This window comes from Trichosurus vulpecula, chromosome 1, assembly GCF_011100635.1.
Source record: "Trichosurus vulpecula isolate mTriVul1 chromosome 1, mTriVul1.pri, whole genome shotgun sequence".
Lineage (NCBI taxonomy): Eukaryota > Metazoa > Chordata > Mammalia > Diprotodontia > Phalangeridae > Trichosurus > Trichosurus vulpecula.
Genome location: NC_050573.1, coordinates 51206598 through 51228608, shown reverse-complemented (window position 1 = coordinate 51228608; position 22011 = coordinate 51206598). Strand labels below are relative to the sequence as shown.

At 43.7% G+C, this 22011-nt stretch overlaps 1 protein-coding gene across 1 annotated transcript in view; it reads left to right on the top strand.

Annotated features, from left to right (window-relative positions):
- Positions 1 to 1667: 1667 nt before the first annotated feature.
- The window catches only part of RAB11B (RAB11B, member RAS oncogene family), a 34795-nt gene continuing 14451 nt past the window's right edge, over positions 1668 to 22011 (top strand). The window contains exons 1-2 of the mRNA XM_036758205.1: positions 1668 to 1823; positions 17072 to 17267. Coding sequence (XP_036614100.1) covers positions 1784 to 1823; positions 17072 to 17267 — 236 coding nt within the window. The 5' untranslated portion in view covers positions 1668 to 1783. The remainder of the gene's footprint in view (positions 1824 to 17071; positions 17268 to 22011) is intronic.

Below are 22011 nucleotides of genomic sequence, written 5' to 3'. Positions count from 1 at the left end.
ACATATAGGGCTTTAAGTTTTGAAAGATGCTTTGCAAATATCTCATTTTGTCCTTATGAGAACCCTGGGAGTTGGGTGCTATTATTAACTTTGATTTATAAGTGAGGAAATTGAGGCAGGATGGTTAAGTGACTCACCCAGGGTCACAAAACTCATCAGTGTCAGGCTAGATTTGAACTCAGGTCTTCCATTCTCCAGGCCCAGCTCTCTATCCACCTGTCTGCCTATGCCAGGTTTAAGAGGGGAGCTGTCTTTGTTAATGGCAAATGGTGACCAGGCAGTTCTCTGAAGTAGCAGTATGATTGTTTAAGTTTCATTCTTTGATAGTAACAGGATCAGAGACTTAAAGTCAGACAAGACCTTTTACAGATGAAGACACTGAGGCCCAGAGAGGAAGAGGTTAAGTGGCCCACTGGAGGTCACACAGATAGAAAATGGCTGAGGCAAGTCCTCTGATTTCAATTCTAGTCCTCTTACCACTGCCACACTGCCTCTGCCATCCAATCTGTATTATGGTTGTACCATGTACGTGCTTGATCTCTACCACACTGCAACACCTCTCTGCCCCACCAGACACTTAACCAAGTCATGCCCTCTACTAACTGCCACCTAATATACTTGGCAGATAGAGGGGACATGACTGGGCAACATAGTGGCCAGGGGCTGAGTGACCAGTGGGTCTGAGGTGGGGTCAGGTCAGGGTGGCCAGATGGTAGTAAGCAGCAGGGGTGTGGGTGGTTGTGTGAAGCAGCAACTTCGTGGATATGAGAGGTGGCAGTCAGTGGGGGAGTGACCAGGCAAGGATATGAGATGATGGTCAGCTTCAGAAGATGGGCGATTTGTCTGGGGTGGCAGTAAGAAGTAGAGTTTCTGGGGTGATGGTCAACAGTACGGTGATGAGTGGGACTCTGGGATGGTGAGAAAGGGTGCGGTGACCAGTGGATCTTGGGGGTGTTGGACGACCTGACTGGTGAACTTCTGGGGCGATGTCCAGCAGGGGCATGACCAGCGTGTCTCTGAAATGACGTTCGGCCGGAAGGTGAGGCAGTGGTCTAGGAAGGGGTCATCAGTAGTAGGCTAGTGGGACACGGAGGTGGCGTTCAGCAGGAGGGGGATGGTGGTCTTGGAGGGGGTGCTCAGCAATGGAGTTATAGCTGGTCTCTGAGGTGGTGGTCAGCGTCACGGTAGCCAAAGTGTCTCAGAGGTGGTGGTCTGCAATAGGGGCACTAGTCAGTACAGTCCTTTTTAATCTCCCTGAATCAGTGACGTCAAAGTACTCCTAGAGGAAGGACCAGTGCCTTGCGCGTGACGTCACGGCGACGATGCCCCTTCTCAGTTCTCAGGCCTAATAGGTCATTTCCCGTTTCCAAGCACCTCCCCTTCCAGTCCCAACCCTTCCCCGTGGCCTACTCCCCTTTCCTCCCGTAAACCTTTCTCTCTCCTGCCTTTCATTGGCTTAGCGGACCATCAGTTTCCTTCCGTTCCTCTACTGTGCCTCTCGTCTCTTGTGCCGGTCTGCTATAGGTTAATATCACTGTCACTTCAGGAAGCCCCTCCCCTCCCCTTCCGTCGGTTTCAGGCCCGTGGTAGGTGGAAGCAGTGGGTTGGTCCCACATCAGCCGCTACTTCTGATAGGGTAACCACGGTGTCAGTCGCGCCCCCGCCCCGTGGCCGATAGGCCGGTGGAACTGTCATTCGGCTGCCGGTCGGGCTCCGCCCCCCAGTCGGGTGTTTGTGGTGGGGCTGCGGAGACTGGCCGGATCCCGCCGGAAGAGCCGAGACAATGGGGACCCGGGACGACGAGTACGACTACCTGTTCAAAGGTGCCCGGGGCTGAGGCGGGGAGGGCTGAGTGAAAAGGCCGGCCCTTCGGGGAGTGCGGCCCCGGCGCTGACCGGGGCCTCAGTCCCGGCGTCGCGCTCGACCGGGCTGGAAAGAGACATCGGCGGGCCCTAGCGGGGGTGGCGGAACCGGAGCCGAGGCCTGGACCCGGGCCGAAGCCGAAGGGGAGCTGACACGGGTTGCCCGGCCCGGAGGGGGCGTCTGCACAGAGCCCTTGGTGTTACTGAACAAGGGGGTTGCGGGGCCTCATCTGGAAGGTGGGGGAGGGGTGGGCTGCGCTTAGTGGGGAGGGGGCTGGTGCCTTTTGAAAAGGAGACGGGGGGGGCGGGGCACGATGGGTACTGACACCTGGCTGGGAACCGCAGTGATGGTCCTGGAACTCGGGAAGGAGTCTAAGAAGAAAGGGGGCGGGGACCTGGGAGCAGAAAATAGTGTGGGTAGGGGTCGGACGGGTTGGTGGGGCCCTGGGAGGGGGACGTTTAGGACGCTTGGAGGAGGAAGGAGGGAAGAAGACTGGGGGTAGGCAAAAGCTGTGCGAGATGTCCAGGAAGGCGACTCTTGGGAGGTGGCCAGGAAGACACTCCGGAGACAAGACAGGGGCTGGGTCCGGGCACATCTCGTTGACTTGACTCTTAGCTCCTGCCTTCTCCAGCCTGGCTTCCTAGGCCAGTTAAGCTCTCTGCTAGGTGAAAGACACTGTGCTAACCGCTGGGGAAACCAAGGAGGAAAAACAAACACCTGGGTCTGGGATGGTGGGTTGGGGTCCCTGGAGAAGACTCTTGAGGACCCAGAGAAGAGAAAGGGAGTCGGGAGGAGATATTGGGGAGCAGGACCAGATGTTGAGGGGAGGGAATAGAGGATATCCTGGAAGAAAAATGGGGGGAGGGGGAGAAAAAATTAGAGAATGGAGAAAGGCAGGTAGATGCCGGGGGCGGGGGTGGGAGGGGGGAGATGGGGAAAGGATAGTAGAGAATGGAGTATGAAGAGAAAAGAGGATTGGAGATTGAGGCCAGGCAGGTTGAATGGAGGAGGAATTCATTTAAGAGGACCGATTGTGTCAGATAGGGGAAAGGCAGAGAGGACTAAGGTTCACCGGATGGAAAGAGAGCGTTAGGGCTGAGGATAAAGGAAATGTGGAGTGATTTATGTAAGGGGGCCATGCAGTGGGACATATCCGGTGTTGTTATACAGGACTTTGCTCCTGGAGAGGGATGTCTGGGCAACCTTGTACTCTGGATAAAAGACAAACTTCTCTGAGACGAAAGAATCAAGGGCATTAGAGTGGGGGATCCCCAGATTAACCGGGATCCTTGCCTCACCACCTTTACCTCTCAGATGTACTCAACTCTTTGACCTGGACACGAGGTGCTGAATTCTCACTGATCTGAAGGGGAGGAATCCCAGCAAACTTCCTTTCCTGAAGCCAGAGGGCTAGGCTTTAGACCTCCTAAAATGAGGTTCATACCATTGAGTAGCCAACAGAGTAGCCTGGAAGTGCCAAAGGGTGCCAGCAAAGAAGTACTAGGTAGACATGGAAAATTTCTACTTTTCTTATCCCTGGGTCCAGTATCTTGAACTGTTGGTTCTTCAAAATACTTGTTCCCTGGTTTTCTTTCATCTGAGATTCTTTAAGTTAAATCCAGGATGTGATCTCTTTTTCTTCTTGTGCCTAGGACTGACTGACCACTATATTAGTGTGTTCCAGGTCCTTTTTCTCTGTGCTCCACCTGAACTACAAATTCTCTTAGCCTCTGCCCTTTGTTTTAGTCATACCTTCTCTGCTCTCCACCCCATCATCACTCTACTTTTCCAACTTTCCCTTATTGCTCAAACTCCTAGAGATCCCAAATAGGGCTCATTTTTCACAGCTGACTTGAGAAGCACTGCTCAAGAAATCAGTCCTTCTGTTTCATAATACTAAAATGTTAATTACTTAAATATTTATTTTTTTAAGCCATTTATTTGTAAGAATCTTTTAAAGTAATCTGTACGTGACACAGTTCAAATGAAACATTTTAGAAAAGAAATTAATCTGATTTCCCCCAAATTTTCTCAGTAACAATGATAATGATTTAGAAATAAGTTTTTCAAAAGAATTTGGTGACACTGCTAGATTTCTGTGCCATAGTAAATGAAATACTCAATATATGTTGCTATGCGTTTAGTATACAGGATGTCCAAAAGTATTAGGCTTTAATAGTTAAAACTTGACTGAGACTTTTGAAACACACACTGTATATGAACTGCTGCAAAACAATCTCAGCCCTGCTCAGCACTGATTTTCATATACCTGGTGTTTATTTGAGCCCATGCCCAAAGATTGCTCTTTCCTGAGTTACAGGGCCTACACTTCCACTGTCTTCAGCCTTCCTTCTGTGTGTCCCTTGGCTTTCATGGATCCCAGTTATTCAAGCCTTTTGCCCTCCTCCCCCCAAAAGGAGAATATTCATTATGTTAGGAACAACTGTCAGTGATGAAAAGCAATGTAGTGTGCCTTTCAGTCAACTGAGAAGTCTAACAAGCATTTTTTAAGCACCTACTATGTACCAGGCACTGTGCTAGGCTCTAAAGGATACAAAGAAAGGTAAAAGCAGTCCCTGCCCTTGAGGGATATTTTAATGGGGGAGATAATATGTGTATAATAGAGGCATGTTCAAGATATCTGCATAGTGGATGGTAGGTAATGTGAGAGGAGAAGACATGGGCACCTGAGGGGACTCGGAAAGGCCTGCAGAAGGTGGCAGGGTTTGAGCCACTTATTGGAGGAAGCCCTGGAAACTAAGAGGCAGAAGTGAGAGGCTAGAGCCTTACAGGCATGGCTGATAGCCAGCAAAAAGGGACAGGGAGTCATGTTTGATTAAGTGCAGATAGGCCAGTGTAGCTGGATTTTAGGAGGAGAGTAAAGTATAAGAAGATAGCACTTATAGTAAGGGATTAGGTTGTGAACAGATATAAGTGCCAAGCAGAGGATTTTCTAGACTTAGTAGCTAATGGAGTATATATTAGAGTGGGGAGGAATTTGAGGTAGAGGGACCAGGTAGAAGGCTATTGGAATAGTCCAGGTGAGAGATGATAAAGACTTGAAATAGGGTCATGACTGTAAGTAAAGAAGGGGGCTGATAGGAAAGCCATTGTAAAGGGAATAATGAGACGATTTGGCAGTGGAGTGGATATGTGGGGGGAGTGGAGGATGACCATGAGGTTAGAGCTGGGCTGCAGGGAGGGTGGTAGAGAGTTGGGCCTGGGCTCTTCAGGGCCCAAACAGGGTGAAATGGAGATAGCTCTGAAGTTCAAATCCCAATTAGAGGGGCAGTGATAGTTTGGATGTCATTAAGCAGTTCTTCCCTTTGTGCTTGAAAAGTAAGGCCTATTGACACTTTTCTTAGTGAGAGTGTGCTATGGTAAGCACTGAAATAAAAGGTTAGGGTTAAGCCCTTGAGTGTGATAATTGGGAAGTCACTTAACCTTTGAGCCTAAATTTCCCCAACCATAAAATAGGCATAATAACATTTATACTATTTGGCATGATTCAAGTGAGATTATAAAGCCTCTTAAGTGATATACAAGTATGCCTTTTTTTTTATTAGATCAGAAAACTACAATATGGCAGAAATCACCTCTTGATAGCACACCTGAAAATGAAAAACTAGTAGTTGTTTTAATTCTTGAGAGGCGAGGGCAGGTAAGATGGGGATGTACCAGAAGTCCAGACCATCTCTCTCTTGCTCACCTTGTACATGGAGTCTCCTCTTGGTCAGGTGCTACTTGGTTATAATTTCTTAGCTGATTGGAGATAATCATTAGTAAATGCAGATACACTGTGTGATATTGACAATGCAGTAGAACTTCAATTCAAAAGACATTTATGAGGTGCCTGTGTGTTCTAGGTGTGGTGCAGGGTACTGGAGCTATAATGACCAAAAAAAGGGAAAAAACAATCTCTGCCCTCAAAAAACTTCTAATTTATTGGGGTGGGGGTGGGGCGATACAACATATATGCAGATCAGCAAATAAAAAATAGTACAAAGTTTTATGCAAACTTTAATACAAATTTCAAAAGGGAGAGCGTACTAAGGAGAAAAAGCATTAAAAATCTGGGAGAATCAGGAAGAGTTCTGTGCAGGCAGTACCGCACACCTAAGCTATGTCTTGAAGGAAGCTAGGGATTACCAAGACAGTGATCACTTTGGACAAGGGTAGTCTAGACAGGTTTAGCGAGGTTGAAGCTGTGGAGATAATACATTTGAGTCTTTTGGCAAGATTTTTCAATTGCAGCTCCACCTTTTCCATTGAAAATATGAATATGATTTTACTTCTTAAAAGAGAGGCTGTCTGAAGTACTCTTATACAGATTTAGATTAAAGCTTTAAAATGTTAGAACTGTGAGCACCCTAAGGAGTTTTACAGGTGGGCAAATTGAAGCCCATGGAGTAGTGATCTGCTCAAGGCTTTAGGTGGGGACTGATTTTTAGATATGTTTATGCAGACTCTTGAGTAAGGCTTGAAGATGCTGATCTTTTGCCAAAAGTATGGGTAACTTGACCTCCTAGGTATCACTTATTTGGCTCAATGAGACATGATGAGAATATAGCTCTACAAAGGTATACCTTATTCTAAAAACAGAAGATAGGTAAAAAAAAGGTGTGTGGAGTAGTAGTATATATAAGATATATTTTATAAGCTATATTCTCATGAAGAATCATGAGGGGGAATTTTTATCTGGATATTATTATAATGCTCTCTCTTTTAAAAGGAGAGCACCTGATAATTTATTGGCTAGTCTTGATGTTATTTCATCCTTCAAAAAGGCAAAAGAACCAGTAAGGGGAAAAATTTATTTTGGGTCTGATTCTTACTAAGGCGAAAGAACCTAGTTGCTATTGTAAAAATGATGGAAATTTTTTTGGGGGGGGAGAGGGGAGAAGGAAGTGACTGCTTCCTTTAAGAATATGTGGCAGAGGAGGAGGTAAAAGCTGTGGTTAGTCTGACCTGTGTCCTAGATTTTGGGAATTTTAAAATATCTTTTTTTTTTTATGTCACCTAGATTTCCCCCCTTGCCCCTCCCAGAGAACCATGTCTTATAACAAGTAAGAGGAAAAAAAAATCAGCAAAACCAATCTCATGACAAAAATTGATATTATATGTGCCCTTCCATACCTGTAGACATCTTCCCTCTGCAAAGGAGTGGAAAGAAGCACCCTAGAACTTAGGTGAGTGTATTTCAAAGAGTCCACAGAGAGGATAGATAAGATCACATGAGCCAAAATTTCATAGGGGTAATTATCCCAAGAATGATGTGAAGCTCTTGGGAACAAACACCCAAAGAGAAACCAGTTCTGATGAGGGGGATGGGGACAGGGACATGGTGTCTAAAGTGATTCTGACATGCTTGAAGGTAGAACTTGGTTAGCATACTTTGAGTTTTTAAAAAGACATGATGGAAGAAAGGATAGGTCACAATAGAATGGCTACCAAGTAAGGCATGATCCTATAAGAATATAGTCACAAGCTGAAGTTGCTGGGGAAAAAAGCTAAGGAAAACAAGATGTCACCAAGGGGGGCACCTTTCCAAGTCTGAGGTTTGGGGATTGTGTGACTGTGTAAAGCCCCCAGTTCCTGAAGTAGGGGATTGTAGGGAATAGGTCTGGCTCAGCCTCCTTGGAGCCATCCTTCTAACTTGGAGCTTGGCTGACGGCACTTCTTCCAGGCTCCAGGGTTTGGGGGGTGGGGTGGGTGGATGCATCCATTTCACAATCTCTCCATACTTTAGAATATAGTCTTTGTGAGTTACTGTGGTGACAAATTTTCCTCACCTGTTGGCCAGCCCTCTAGTGCTCACCTTTGTGCACACAGGTGAAAGCAGTCCTCAAATAACAGAAAGCTAGTCTGTCCCGGGGCTCATCTGTTGGGAAGCCTTCTCAGCTCCTGCTTTGCTGGCATAACCTTTGAGAGAACCCATAGTCGCCTTCCAGAGCAGCAGAGGAGGAAAGGCCTTCAGTGGAGGACACTTACTTACTCATGAAACAGATATGTTCCTGCCCTGGAAAGTAGAATTTTCTAGCATTAAAAATAAGTACAGTTTTAAAAAGTCTTAGTGTCTTTTCACTCATGCCTCCAGCATGTCCAAATCAGTTTAGTAACTAACATTATATAGCACATACTATGTGCCAGACACTGGGCTAAGCGCTTTACAGTTTTTTGATCATTTTCATTAGTTTAATTCAACAAATGTGTGATATGTGCCTAATTAGTGCAGGGTTGGGGTCTAGGCAGTTGCCAAAGGTACCTGCTCCTGGTCCTTTTTATTATAGAATGTAAGAGAATGGATTGAACTTCAAATTGAGTTAACAGGTATTTATTAAGTGTTTACTCTGTCTCTGATACTGTGCTAAGTGTTCATGATACAGAGAAAGGAAAAAACATCACCATCTTTCCTTTTAGGGAAGTCACATTTGAACAAATGGGGGAGACGACCTGCAAACGACTACATACATACAAAATATATACAAGATAAATTAGAGATAATCATAGAGGGGAGGTAGGGGGAGGGTGGGAAAAGCTCCTTGAAGAAGGTGGGATTTGAGCCAAGTCTTGGGAGAAGCCACTTGAATCACTGGAGGGAAAGGAGGCAGTCATTGCACATTACCAGCTTCTTCTGGCTTGTCTGAATCTTTTCTCCAGCAGTACCTTTTCCCTAACCCTTAAGTCCTTGAATATCTGTTCCTTCATTGCCCTGGGAACATTTGGCAGCCAGACCAGGGCAGTTCCTTTTCCCTTGGGCAGTGTGTTGTGGCTGTACAGGGCCCTTACTTAGCCAGGTTTTCCCTGCTGAGACCCTGGAGAAACAAGAAAGAACCATTCCCAGCCTTATTGCTCTTTTGGCAGTTTGGTGAATATTGCTTGTTCTGTGGCCCCAGATGCCAGACAGGAGTTCTGTTAATAGCTGATCCCGATGTGGCACATCTCAAATCAACTTTGGTAGAGCTCATTGAGGATATGGGGCATCTGAGAGGGCACCTTTTTTTCTGAATTACTAGTAGTTATTTTTTCTGACTAGTATTGCCTACATGACCCCAAAACATAGCAGCCATTTCCAGGGTAGATTGGCTTCTTGACCAGCGGGGCCCCAGTCCCATTTGAAGAGAGGCTGTGGTACCCAGGGCCTTATAATGGGGCATTATTTTCCCAACACAAGGGATTGTTTGTCTTACAATTGACAAGTATATGTTTAGAGAAGGCTAGGCTTCAGTGTTAGCATTGGACATGGCTTGTGTACCAGGCCTTCCTTCTAGCTGCCCAGTTGCAGATTACCACTATTCACCCAAAGCCTGGGTCCATTAATTGATGGGGCCCCAAGGTTCTTGAAATCTTTGACAGTATGGTCGAGGAAAGTGCCAGAGTGGGGACAAAGTAGCAGAAGAACATGCTCTAGAGGTGAGAGAAGTGTGTTCACAAGGACACGGAATACAGGGTGGAACAGGAGAAGGGAGTGAACGAGAAGGTGCCTTTGGTGCCAAACCTGGTAACTTTCCAGCTTTGTTTGATCTTTCACTGACCTGTCTAAGTATCAGCAGTTTACATGATGGCCTTGTGGTACTAGTGGAGGGTCACAGATTTCTGTCCCTATTCCTACCTTGTTTGACATTTCAAGCTTCAGATGAAGATCCGGAAGGGGTTCTTATCACATCTGCAATGATACAAAGCTGGGAAGGATAAGCTCAGATGATCGGGGAAGCCCAGGATTTGAGTGGGAGGGACCTTAATCGGTCCAACCATTTCATTTTATAGATGGCATGGCTCAGAATGGGAAGCTTATCTGTCTAAGTTCACACAGTAAGTTAGTATCAGACAGGTTGGACTTGTCGTCCATTTATAATGTGGAAGCCTGGATGGGAAGTCTTGTCTTGGTAGCTGGTGGATTTTGTTTTTTTATTTCTTAACCCAAACAGCTTAGCTACGAGCTTAAGGGGAGGCTACGCTGATCTGCCTGTGAAGCTCCACTTCAGTAAAAAGCATTGTTGTCAGTAATTGACAACCTATACTATACAAGGCTAAGTATCTCATTTATAACCCTCCCCACCTTCCCTACGCGTTTGAGAGTGCAACAGAACAATCAGAAAGTTTTCCCAGAATTCTCTGCACCAATCCCAACAGGTCGAGTGGTCATCTAGGCTGTACTTGAAGACCTCTGGAGAGGGAAAACTCACTACCCTCCAAGCCAGCCTATTTAAATTTTTGAAAGCTCTTATTTGTTAGGAAAATTTTTCCTTCCCTTGAGCCTGAATCTGCCTATACAACTTCCACCCATTTTTCCTAGTTTTGCTCTCTGAAATGTAGCAGAACAAGTCTTTTTTTAAAAAATGTTTTATTAATGCTTTTTAAAAAAATCACTGTGACTGCCAGTGATTTTCTCCCTCCCTTACAACAAGTAAGTGCAATCAAACGAAGCCAGTCGCCTCACTGCTGGGATCTGGCGGTGTAGGCTTCATTTTGTACCTATTGCCTACTATCTTTTTGCCCATAAACAGGGAGTGATTAGGCTATGGTCTTTCAGTATTATTGTCCTTTATTGTGTTAATTGTGTAAAGGCTTTCTGCTTCACCTTCCTCTGCAGAGGCAGAATAAGTCTGATCATTCTAACTTTTATGATAGCCTTCCATCTTCATGCTTCCTTTCAGTCTTCTTTTCTCCATACTAAACACCTCCAGGAGATGATGGATGTAAAGCACTTTGCAAATTTGAAAGCCTGCAAAAAATGTTAGTATTTGTTCTTATGGTTTCAAATCCCCCTCACCTCATCCCTAAGAGGTACTCAAGTACAGTACTTGGTTATTTGGTTGTGGTTTTGGGGAATAGCAAATCTTAATTGACAATGAGGATTAGTCAGGAATATGACTCCATTGATTGGCTGGATTAAAAAGTGTTGGTAGGTAATCTTGGGTTTATCTTGCTGTATCCCAAAGTATCTAGAGAAGATTGGGAGTATTTGGTGGACAATGGTGTTGACTCACCTTCCGTTTTGTTGTCCTTGTGCAGGAGGGATGGGGAGGTGGGGGTGGCCTTAAGCTTTTAGGATAAAAGACAAGATTCACTTATCTTTCAAGCCATACCTTGAGCATAGATTACTCTCTCTGAAAAAGGGACCATGGGTGTTTCAGTGCCCTATAGTAATAGTCAATGTAAATACATTACAATCAATACAAATCAGTTCAAATCATGCTCTTCTAGACGCAGCTTGCTCTCTTCACAACTGTAAGGGGAAGCTCCCTGGTGCTCACCGGCTAGGATGTCTTCATCCTCTCTTTCCCCTATAAACAATACCAGGAAATATGGATTACCTCATTTGGCTCTCTCAAGAGTTTAAAGAAATAGGTTATTCTCTCTGTTTTCCAGGAGAAGATACTTAGGTTGAGGGAGGCCAAGAAACTTACTGAAGGCCACAAACTAGGGAACTGAAAGAGGACTAGGCTGTACTGTCTCATGTCTATCAATTCAGTAAGGTCTTACTAGAGGGAATCATGAAAGAATGTCTGTAAAATCCTTATGAACCATAGAGCTCCATATATAAATCACCTATTCTTTTAACTAATTCTGTCTTGGATGATTTAGGATATATTGTAGTCTGCCTTTTTTTTTTTAACCAGTTCTTTAATGATCAGCATCAGTGTAAATATAGGACATCTGCTAAACTCTCCCCTTTTTCTGAAATAATCTGCCTTCAGTTCTTTCATCCTCGAGATGACAAGATAGCACTGTTCCCAGACCCAAATTTCAAAACTGTCCTTGCTTTTTCTGTTACTCCTATATATGCGTAGCATAACTATACATAATTCCGCCTATGTTTCCTCTGCTATTTCCCCTAGCTTTCCATCTGGCTGAGTTAGTGGCTCCCTAATTTTTTTTTCTTCTTTAGAACAGAATGGGTTAGGCTGGAAAAATAGAAATCAGGACCAAAACAGGAAGGAGTGAGTGACTTGTAGCTATAGTGTTAAACAGAAAAGGAAATCTGTACCTCCGTAATGTGAAGAGAACCCCTAGGGTTTATCGGAAAGACAGGAAATGTCAGGGAGGCCCACTGTGTGCTGGAGGAGGCCGGAGAACATGGTATTAGGAGATGTCAGGCTGAAAGGCCTTCAGCTATCACTAGATCAACCTTCTCATTTTATAGGTGAGGAAACCAGGGTTCACAAGAGGTAAGGTACTTGTCCTAGATCAGTGACAAGGCTGGGGTCAGAAGCTACTGGCACCCTTCCCACCCTCCCAGCCTCACACTGACACATTCCAAGAAGGTTGCTACACTTTGTTTTCTCTTTGAGGCCTTTGCTACTCAGTACAGCCTTGAGTCGCTGGATTTTTTCCCCTTATCTTACTTCATACTTTTAGGAGAAAGTAACTCAGCGAAAGAAAACAGTTACTGAGAGGGGTTTGCTCAGAGAAGCAACTTCGGGATACATTCTGGGGTCAGTGCAGATGCAGCCCCATAACCAGAACTTTAGGCCTGTCCAGACTGATGATTCTTTCACTATGGAATCTCAGGTCATCAGAGACATCTAATAACAATGACATTTACTCAGTGGTTGACAGAACGTTTTACATAGATTCATTTGACCCTCATCAGAAGGTAGGTAGGGCAAGTATTATTTTTCCATTTTAGAGATGAAGAAACTGAGGCTCAGAAATACGAATGACTTGTCTAACACCGCACAGCTAACAGAGAGCAAAGTCAGCACTCAGACTCTGCTGTTTTCTAGCCAAAAATCCCATGGGCTTTCCTTGACATCATAACTCTAGCTCAGTTCAGTATCTTGGCATGACTACTGCAAGAAGAGAGATTCAGACAATTTAGAAAGACTTTTTTTTTTTTTGGAGGGAGGAAGGCAAGGCAATTGGGGTTAAATGACTTGCCCAAGGTCATACAGCTAGTAAGTGTCAAGTGTCTGAGGTCACGTTTGAACTCAGGTCCTTCTGACTCCAGGGCCAGTGCTCTTTTCACTGCACCACCTAGCTGCCCCAATTTAGAAAGACTTTTTAAAAAAATGTAAATTTTAAAGGGGTTCTGGTGAACTCTCAGCTGAAAATTGACTAACCCATCCCCAAGTATTGCAGCTAATTAATTTTAGCCTTTTCCAGACTAGGCAGAAAACAATGGGACTTCCAAAGAGAAGAGTTCCATGTGAACATCTGTATCTTTTAGAAAACTATATTTCAGTAGCCTTCAGTAGTCCATAGACTTATTATATAAGTTCCTCTGTTAATCTCATCACGTAATAACCAGGGTCAACAAATTCAAAGTGGTTCCAGTGATTGGGGATACTTATTCTAGTTTCTGTTGTGTTTGGCCATAAGGATTGTCTGCTATGGAAAAATGTAGAATTTGCTAACTGTCGACTCCCAGAATGGCAAAATGAACCTATTGCATGTGAGTTCCATTTTTCTGCTGCGCAGGCCTCCAGTCCCTTAAGCCAGCATCTAAATAACAATCTGCTGCAACTTGGGTTGCTCCAGGTCAGGAATTTCGCAAAGGTTTTAGTTGGCAGTTTTGTTGAACCTTTCATTAGGGCTTTGTGAAGTTAGGGTTTAGGTGTATATATGCCTGGCACATAGTAGGTTCTTATGTTTGTTAACCTCTGTGATAACATCTGTACTATCACCAGGTTTATAGGGGTGTTGTAAGCATCTGACTTGATAATGCACCTGAGGCATCTAATCCATTATTGTTGCTATAACAGACATTTGAAAGTGATGATTTCATGAAAGTATGGAGGGAAAGAGCCTTTCTGGCCAAGGTGTGAAGAGGATAGAGGAATAGGGAATGCTTTGTGGAAGAGATAACAGCTGAGTCTTGAAGGATAAGCATTTCAATAGGATGTTGGCTGGTACAGTGGAAGGGCATTGGCAAATAGTTCAGTTTGGCTTTAATGGAGATTATATGAAGGCAAATAGTGTGAGATGAAGCTGGGAATGTTGACTGGAGCCATATTGCAGAGGGTTTTGAAGGCCAGGCAAAGAAGTTTGGACTTTATTCAATAGGCAGTGGGGCAGTAGAGTACCATTTTGCTGAGACCTTGTATTAGGAAAATTACCCTGGCAGGGTGGACTGGAGGCAGAGACCCATGGGGATTTATTGCAATGGCCCAAGAATGAGGTAATGAGGGACTAGACTAGGGTGACTGCAGTGGGAATGGTAAGATGACACTTTGGGAAGAACCATTGAAGGTAGAATCGAAAAGATGTTGTGACTGATGGAATGTGGAGGGGGACAGCCAGCAGCCAAGGATGACTCAAATGTTTGAACCATGCGTGACTGAGACATTGGTGGTTTCAGGCAGTATAGCTAAGACTTGGAGTTTGAGTCTCAGCTCTCTCTTTAGCTGTGTGCTCTTAGACAAGGAACTTCAACAAGAATAATGATAGCTGTAGTAGATAGCATTTATGTAGCACTTTAAGGTTTGCAAAACATCTTATAAATATCTCATTTGATTCTCACAACAGCCATGGGAGGTAGGTACGATTATTATCCCCACTTTACAGATGAGGAAATTGAGGCTGAGAAAGCTTAAGTGACACAGCTACTAAGTGTCTGAGTCTGGATTTGAACTAAGATCTTCCTGATTCCAGGTCCAGTGCTCTATTATCTCATCTGTAAGATGGGGATCGTAATACATGTATACTCTCCAGACTTTTCTATGACATATCTCAGAAACCTCTTCACTCTTGGATTTCTCACCCTGAAAATACCCTCTGCCCTATGGCCTTTCCCTCTGATTGACTGGTTCCTCTCAGAGCCTCCATTTTAAGGAGGATGACGTCAGGCCAGCCATGTCTTTGTTCCTACTCTGGACTTTCTGTACCCTGCCCTGGTAACAGGGTACCTTCCGTCTTCTCCTCCTCCCTCAACCTTTTTTCAGCTTCCTTTTATATGTTGTTGCCTTCCCCTCCCCCATTAGAATGTAAGCACCCTGAGGGCAGCATCTTTCATTTTCACTTGTATTTTTATTTTCAGCACTTAGCACACTCATAGTCAGCATTTAATAAATGCTTCTTGAACTACTGTTTGGAGTCACTAAGTCTCTCAGTGTCTTGAGGAAACTTTAAAATTTTAGGTACTTAGAGATGAGTTCCCTCTGGATTATTGCTGTAGCCTTCCCCCTAAAGAGTCAGCTAGGTGGCACAGTGAAGAGAGTGCCAGGCCTGGAGTCAGAAAGACCTGAATTCAAATTTAGCCTCAGTTACATCCTAGCTGTATGACCCTGGACAAGTCACTTAATCTCTTTTCGCCTCAATTTCCTCAACTGTAAAATGGGGATCATAACAGCATCTGCCTCCCAGGGTGGTTGTGAGGATCAAATGAGATATTTGTAAAGTGCTTAGCACAGTGCCTGACACATAGTAGGCACTTAACAAATGCTTGTTTTCCTCCTTCCTAAACTCTTTCCCCTCTCTAATCCATCCCTCTACACAGCTGCCAAATTGAAATTCTTTTTAACTATGAGTCTAACCATAGGCATTGCATTGGCAGCAAGAGTTGAGACAAGATGGGGAGAATGACAGTCTCTTTGTAAAATAAAGACTCATTGTTGCTGTGTCTTTCACATTTAATTTATTGAAAAAGAAGGTACTTTTGTCTGAAGGTAGATTCTGTGAGGCCAGGGTTTGATGATAACCCAGATACCATCCTAGGCTCTTCAGACAGAGCAGAGGCAGTATCAAAATCTCTGAGGAGCCATTGCAGGGGAAACTGAGCCCAGCTTGGGCCCTAGATGTATAAAAGCTAGTTGTCAAAGGCTCCAAGGAAGGACAGTTTGATAAGGGGTGGTGGCTTAGACCTCCTCCTCCCCATTCCCTGGGGCTTTTAGGCTAGTTACTTGCAGAAAGTATGGCATTTCACTCAAGAGGGAGAATTTTATAATTCCCAGAATTAATTGTGCTAGATGTACTATTTTTAAAAAGCTGATTAAAAATCAGTTCATGTCCCCTCTATTCCACAAGTTGACTTAGCATGACTTTGGGCCTCAGGAACCATTTTAATGCCAAGGGATCACTTCATTGCACAAGAATCCTGGATTAGGGCTCCAGTCTGGGTGCTACCACTGACTTACTTTGGACTATGGACAAGTTTCTTCCCTTTTCAGGGCTTTTCCTCATTTTGTAAAATCAGGAGTTGGAATATATATTTCTGCCATACCATTTCAGCTTTAAAACTCTGATTCTAGGTCAGTTTTTCTTTGTTACTATCTGTTTCTGCCGTAGGGAAATGTTGTTCTTTAAAGAGGATAAGTAAAATCCAGCCTGCCTAGATAAGGCCTGGAGTAAGTTTGCTCACTTGCCTTGCCCTCAAAGACACTCCTGATGTTGCCTGTTGCAGAGATTCACTCAAGAAGCTTCTTGGGGTGATTTTTCTTCTTAAATAAATGACTCTTTTTTTCTATGTGTATTGGAGTGTGGGATTGAGTGGAAGGGAGGGGATGCCAATGAATGAGGTAGTGGAAGATCCAGGGATGGGGGTCCTTGTAGGCCCAGGAGGAAGTAGCAGTCTAGAATTCTTAGATTAAAGAAAAAAAATTCTTTTCCAGGGCATTCGTGCTCAAAAATCAAGTGTGGTGGTAGCATGGGTTTATTATAGCTCTTTTTATGCCTTACCTACAGAACTGGAAAGGATCAGGGAACCTCAGAAAAGTACCTTCAACAGCAGCAGCGTGGCTGATATTTACCCAGCTTTAAGGCTTGCAAATCATCTTACATACATTATCTCCCACACCCTTAGAGTGGAGAATGTCCTAGCTAGGGAACATCTATTACCTCATGTTTACAGGTTAGGAAACAGACCCAGAGAAGGGAAGAAACTTGCCCAGAGTTGGTCACACAGTAAATTAGCAAAGCCAGAAATAGAGTTCAGCTCTCCTTGTTCAGGAGAGTTTTCTATTTCACCATGTTACCATCCTGTCTCATCTATCAGCTGGTTTAATTCTCCTCACAAAACACCCCTGAGGTATATTGGGCTGGTGGTATTAACCTAGGATGTCTGTGCTCAGGGGAGGAAAAGAATTTTGCTTCCTGGTCCCTAGTTGAGATGGTCCTAGGTGACAATTAGAATGTGGCTGGTTAATTCCTTGGCTACACTTTTCAAATATAATCTGTAGGGTTTAGTGGGAAGAACCCTGTCCTTAAAGGCAGGGACTTAGGCCCTGAAATGATTCTAAGTTTACAGAATATTCTATTCCTTTTTCAGTTGTGCTGATTGGTGACTCTGGGGTGGGGAAGAGCAACCTCCTTTCACGATTCACTCGAAACGAATTCAATTTGGAGAGTAAGAGTACCATCGGTGTGGAGTTTGCTACCAGAAGCATCCAGGTGGATGGGAAGACTATAAAAGCCCAGATCTGGGACACAGCTGGTCAGGAGCGGTACCGGGCAATCACATCAGCGTAAGTTCAGCCTGCTCAGACACAAAACTCCACCTACAGCAAGCTACATTTCATTTCTTAGCCTATTTGTGTCTAGAAAGTTTCTCCAAAAGTGTTTCTTCCCCAGCGGAAGCAAGATTTGGGTCTAGCAAGGAAGATGCCAGATTTTGTTTGCATCTCTGCAGGCTCAGTCTGTCCAAGAGCTTCTTTAGCCAACAGGCTAAGGTGATCCACCAGAACAACATTCCATAGAGACCTCTGGAAGAGCTTCTTCTCTGCTCTCCTCGTAGATATAAGGAGGAGACTGGTAGGGGAAAATTGCTGTTATCCTATTTTCAAAGTCATGGGGACACTGGAGACACTACTAAATGTTTTTCATGCAATCGTTTATAATTAGTTTATTCTGTATTGTCCATCAGTGTTTCTATACAAAGTGGTCTTATGGGAACATAAACAAGCTAGGTTGCCTCATATTGGTGTTAATCTTTAAGTAGCCTAAACATATATGTTGTTTACATAATTAAATAGACATTATCAAGGGCTTGTGTAACTGGAAAGGGAAGTAGGCTGGTAGCACAGAGATCCTGAGGAATAGCAGATCACAGCCCCCAGGCATTCCACTGTTATCTGTGAAATGTTAAAAGATAGGGAGGAGAGCCTCCAGTACATAAGGGCAGATCCCCTGCCATGGACTTGGGCAAGAACTGTGCGGGCTGGGAAGGCATGAAAGGCTACAGCCTAAACAAGTAGAGGGAGTACCCACCCCACAGCCGTGAGATCACAGAATCAATGAAGAATCAAAATACGTAATCCATTTGTAGAAGCAAAATTTAGCTGATATCCCAGAAAGTTCAAGACCCAAAACTCCAAATAAAGAGGTTTTACTGAATTTGAGATTTTTCCAGCTAGGGAATCTTAAATATAAGTCCCCTTCTGTTGTCTAGAATAGTAACTTCTTTTCAGGTGGTCACAAGTTCACTAGCGTTCAGTAGTTTCTATCAGTCCTGTGCTTCTACGGTCTAGTGACCCTGACCGCCAAGAAGCGACCTCCCTAGTGGAATGCCTTCCCTTTTGGGAGTTCAGTGTGTCTCTACATTGGGTTTTGAGTGGGTCTTCTGTTTTAATTGTTACTCATGAAGTCATTGTATAACATGCTCAGCAACAGGATTTATTGACTGTCTCTGATAATGCCATGTTTTAGGTAGTGGCATTCAAGGTGAAGTAAAAGAAAGCCATGTTGAGGCTAAATGAGGCAGGCAAAAGAATGACCAGTGCCCTCCAAAGAGGAAGAAGCGTAGACCTGTCTAGCTCCTAGGTTGCGTTCATCTTTTTCTAGCAAAAAGCTTTCAGCATCTGACAGTCAGTGCCCCTCAAAAAATCCTTGTGGCCAAAAGGGAAAAATATAAGATGGTTTCAGAACTGATTGAATGACTGGATTGACATCAGCCTGGAGGGAGGTCTCTATTGGCTGCTGTCTCTATTGCCATAGGGCCTGATGCTTGACACTGCTCTTAGTAATACTTTTTATCAGTTATTGAGTGAAGACGTAGATGGCAAACATAATTAACCAAATTTGCAGCTGGAAGGCATAACTAATAAGAAAGTTGACAGAATGAGGATCTTTTCTATAAATACTTTTTTTTAAAGAAAATTCACATTTTATTCAGAATGAAATAAACTATGCAAAAATTGTTTTTCCTCACCAAAAATAACAATATTTTCCTCATTACGCCTAGTTAAACCACAAAATCCTAATTTGCAAATTCTCCAGGATAAAAAAATACTTTTGTAGACTGGCACCAAGAGGATGAAATTCCCCAGAGATAACCAGAATGTCCTGAGGTTCACTGATCCTCACAGGCACTTGGTTTATAACCTTATGCACTTTTTCATTCTCTGTTTTGGACTATCATGGTTTATGTACATCTCATTTCTCACCCTCCCCTCCCCCCCAGCTCCACTTAGTATATGTTTGTTTAATTGACTTTGTTGAGGCTGCTTCTTAGACAATGGACGTAGAGATTGAAACACTGAAGTTTTTGCCAGCTTGGTTGGACCTGCCAGAGCTTGCTTTTCACAGACATATCCTTTGAGAATCTGGGTTCACCAGCACATGACACTCTGGCATCAAGGGACTGCAGTAGGCATCTTCATGGTTGTGAGGGATCAGATGAGGAGCAGTGTGTATAGAAGTACTAAGTCATAAAATGCCATTTGGCACCAAGGCATTTTTACTCTTACATCTAGAAAGAGAGGTAAGGTCTATACTAAGTAACAACATTGTAAGGCAGAATGTGATCCAAGTGCCAGATGATTGAGACAGACTGTTAGAAGAGTACAAAGAAGGGAGCAGAGATAATAGGTTCCCAGAGCTGGTAGGGACCTTAGAGGCCATCTCCTCCTGCCTCCCACATGGTGAGAATTGCCTCCTCAGCATCCTGGGTAGATAGACTTGGGACATGTTTCTGCCTTCCTTCTGTTTTCTGATTAATGATTGAAAGAAATTGGGTCACACTTTTGCCCATTTTCTGAGCGCTACTAGGTTCCTTACCTTTTTGTATTCACACCTGGCTTACTTTTGATAAGAAGTGAGAAGAATGGGTTCTCTCACTTTTGGTCCCATTGCACAAAGAGTATAGGTGTCAGTGGGACTTTGTTGAAAGTCAGAAGTCCCTGGGGATCACCTATTCCACCCTCCATCCAATTCAGGATTCCCATCTACAGCATTCTTGGCAGGTCTAGTCCCTGCTGGAATACCTGTAGTAGGACATTACAAGGCATCTGTTCCATTAGGAGCCACTTTTCGTTGTTAGAAGGCTTTTCTTCATATTGAGCCAAAGTCTATCTCCCCATATTTCCTCTGCCTTTACTCACCTACTCCCACCAATGGTCCCAGTCATGTCCTCTTTGCCCATGATAGTCCATCGGGCAATTGAAGATCACAATTGTGCCTTTGCCTCCAAATCTTCCTATGACAGTGTCCCTTCCTCAGCCTGGTTGCCCTTCTCTGTTTAGGTTCTGTTGTATATCGTATCTTAAGAGGGATATTTATGGAGCATAGTAGAACTGTTATATTCTTTGATTTGAATACTGTAAATCTTTTCATTTTGCTTAAAATTATTTCTGTTTTGGCTGACAATGTTAACCAGCACTCTTGGCTCAAATTGAACTTGCAGTTTAGTAAAACTGCCAGTTCTTTTATACGACCTATAGTTTGGCCACACCACCTCCATCTTGTATTTTTTGCAGCTCATTTTTTTAATCTAACTTCACATTTATTAACATTATAATTCATTATCTAGATTCTGCCCATTCCAGACTGTAAAGATCTTTTCCAATCCTTGTTTGGACATCTCCTCTTCTGCAGTAGATAAAAGACCCCTTGCTATTTCTCCTGAGTAAAGATAAAGGCCAGAGACCCTAATGACACATTCTTAGTAAGAGGGTGCTTGGAAAGCCCCATCTACTGAGGACTATAATGTTTTTGCTGGACCAGAGAAACCCTGATCTTTTTTAAGAGAAGGGAAACTCTTGATTGAATCTTCCCTTCAGCAGGACAGACCAGGTCAACATCAAGCAAAACACCATGACAGAATTTCGATGGGACAGAATCACTGCTAATAGTGAGAAACTAATGCCCCAACCCATGCACCCTCTTTCTTTCCTTTTTGAACGTGCGCTTCCTGTCAGAGGATCACTTCCTTGATAATAGTAGTTATTCCTGAAGGTACAGACCCCAGCTTTTAATATCCCAGTCCTAGGTGAGGGCATGGGGAAAGCTCTGTTCTTAACACTTCTGCCTCTAGTACGTTGCATTTAGGTCTGAACTCATGACAAATGTCTCCTTCTGAGATGTGAATAAAATTCATTCTGCCCTAAAATGCATCAGCCTGCAGTCCATTGCAAGGATTTCTAAGGATTAACAAATCCTAGGATTCTCTCCTACACCCCAAATATATTGCTGCTCTACAATATAATCTGTAGACCGTAATTCTTTGTATATGCATACCATCTCGGCATACTTATTCATTGAAGTTTTTCTGACAGCAAGACTAGCCACCATTTCCTTCTCTCCTTCTCTCTTGCAGATCTTGTAGATATCTTTGAGCCTTCTCAAGCTGCACAGCCTTTCTAAGATAAACACAGGGCTTCTTGTTTCTTTTCCTTTAACCCATAAATAATATAGCTAATAGCTAATATCTTTATCAATGACTGATTATTAGATGGGCATGGGTAGAGGGAGCCACTCTGAATGAAAACCTAGACCCCATCTTTTTAATATCCCTGTACCATATGAGGGCCCAGGGAGGGCCCTAAGTACCTGTGCCTCTACAAAAGTGAAAGACTGACTTGATGTCCTTGAAATTCTTTCCTTTTCAGAATGCCTGCAGGCCAGTTATAGGCAATGCGTCCCCAGTTTGACAAGCATAGACCTACTGCTGTTAGGCAAGAATGCGTCATTTAATCTTATTGCCATTATAATTGTGATTGCTATACATCTGAAAAGCTCCTTAGAGTTACAAAGTGCTTTCATTTGATTCTGATGACATTTAGGACATAGACACAGCAGATAATATTTTCCCTAATTTATAGATATGGATGCTTGAGGCTTAGAAAAGGTAAGTGACTTGCCAAAAGTCATATGACTAATAAAATGTGGATAAAACTGGGACTAGGAAACAGGCTTTGAGATCCCCCATGCCAATCTTCTTTCCACACTGTGATGCTGCATTACTTTGGGAAATATAGACCCACGCTGCTGCTT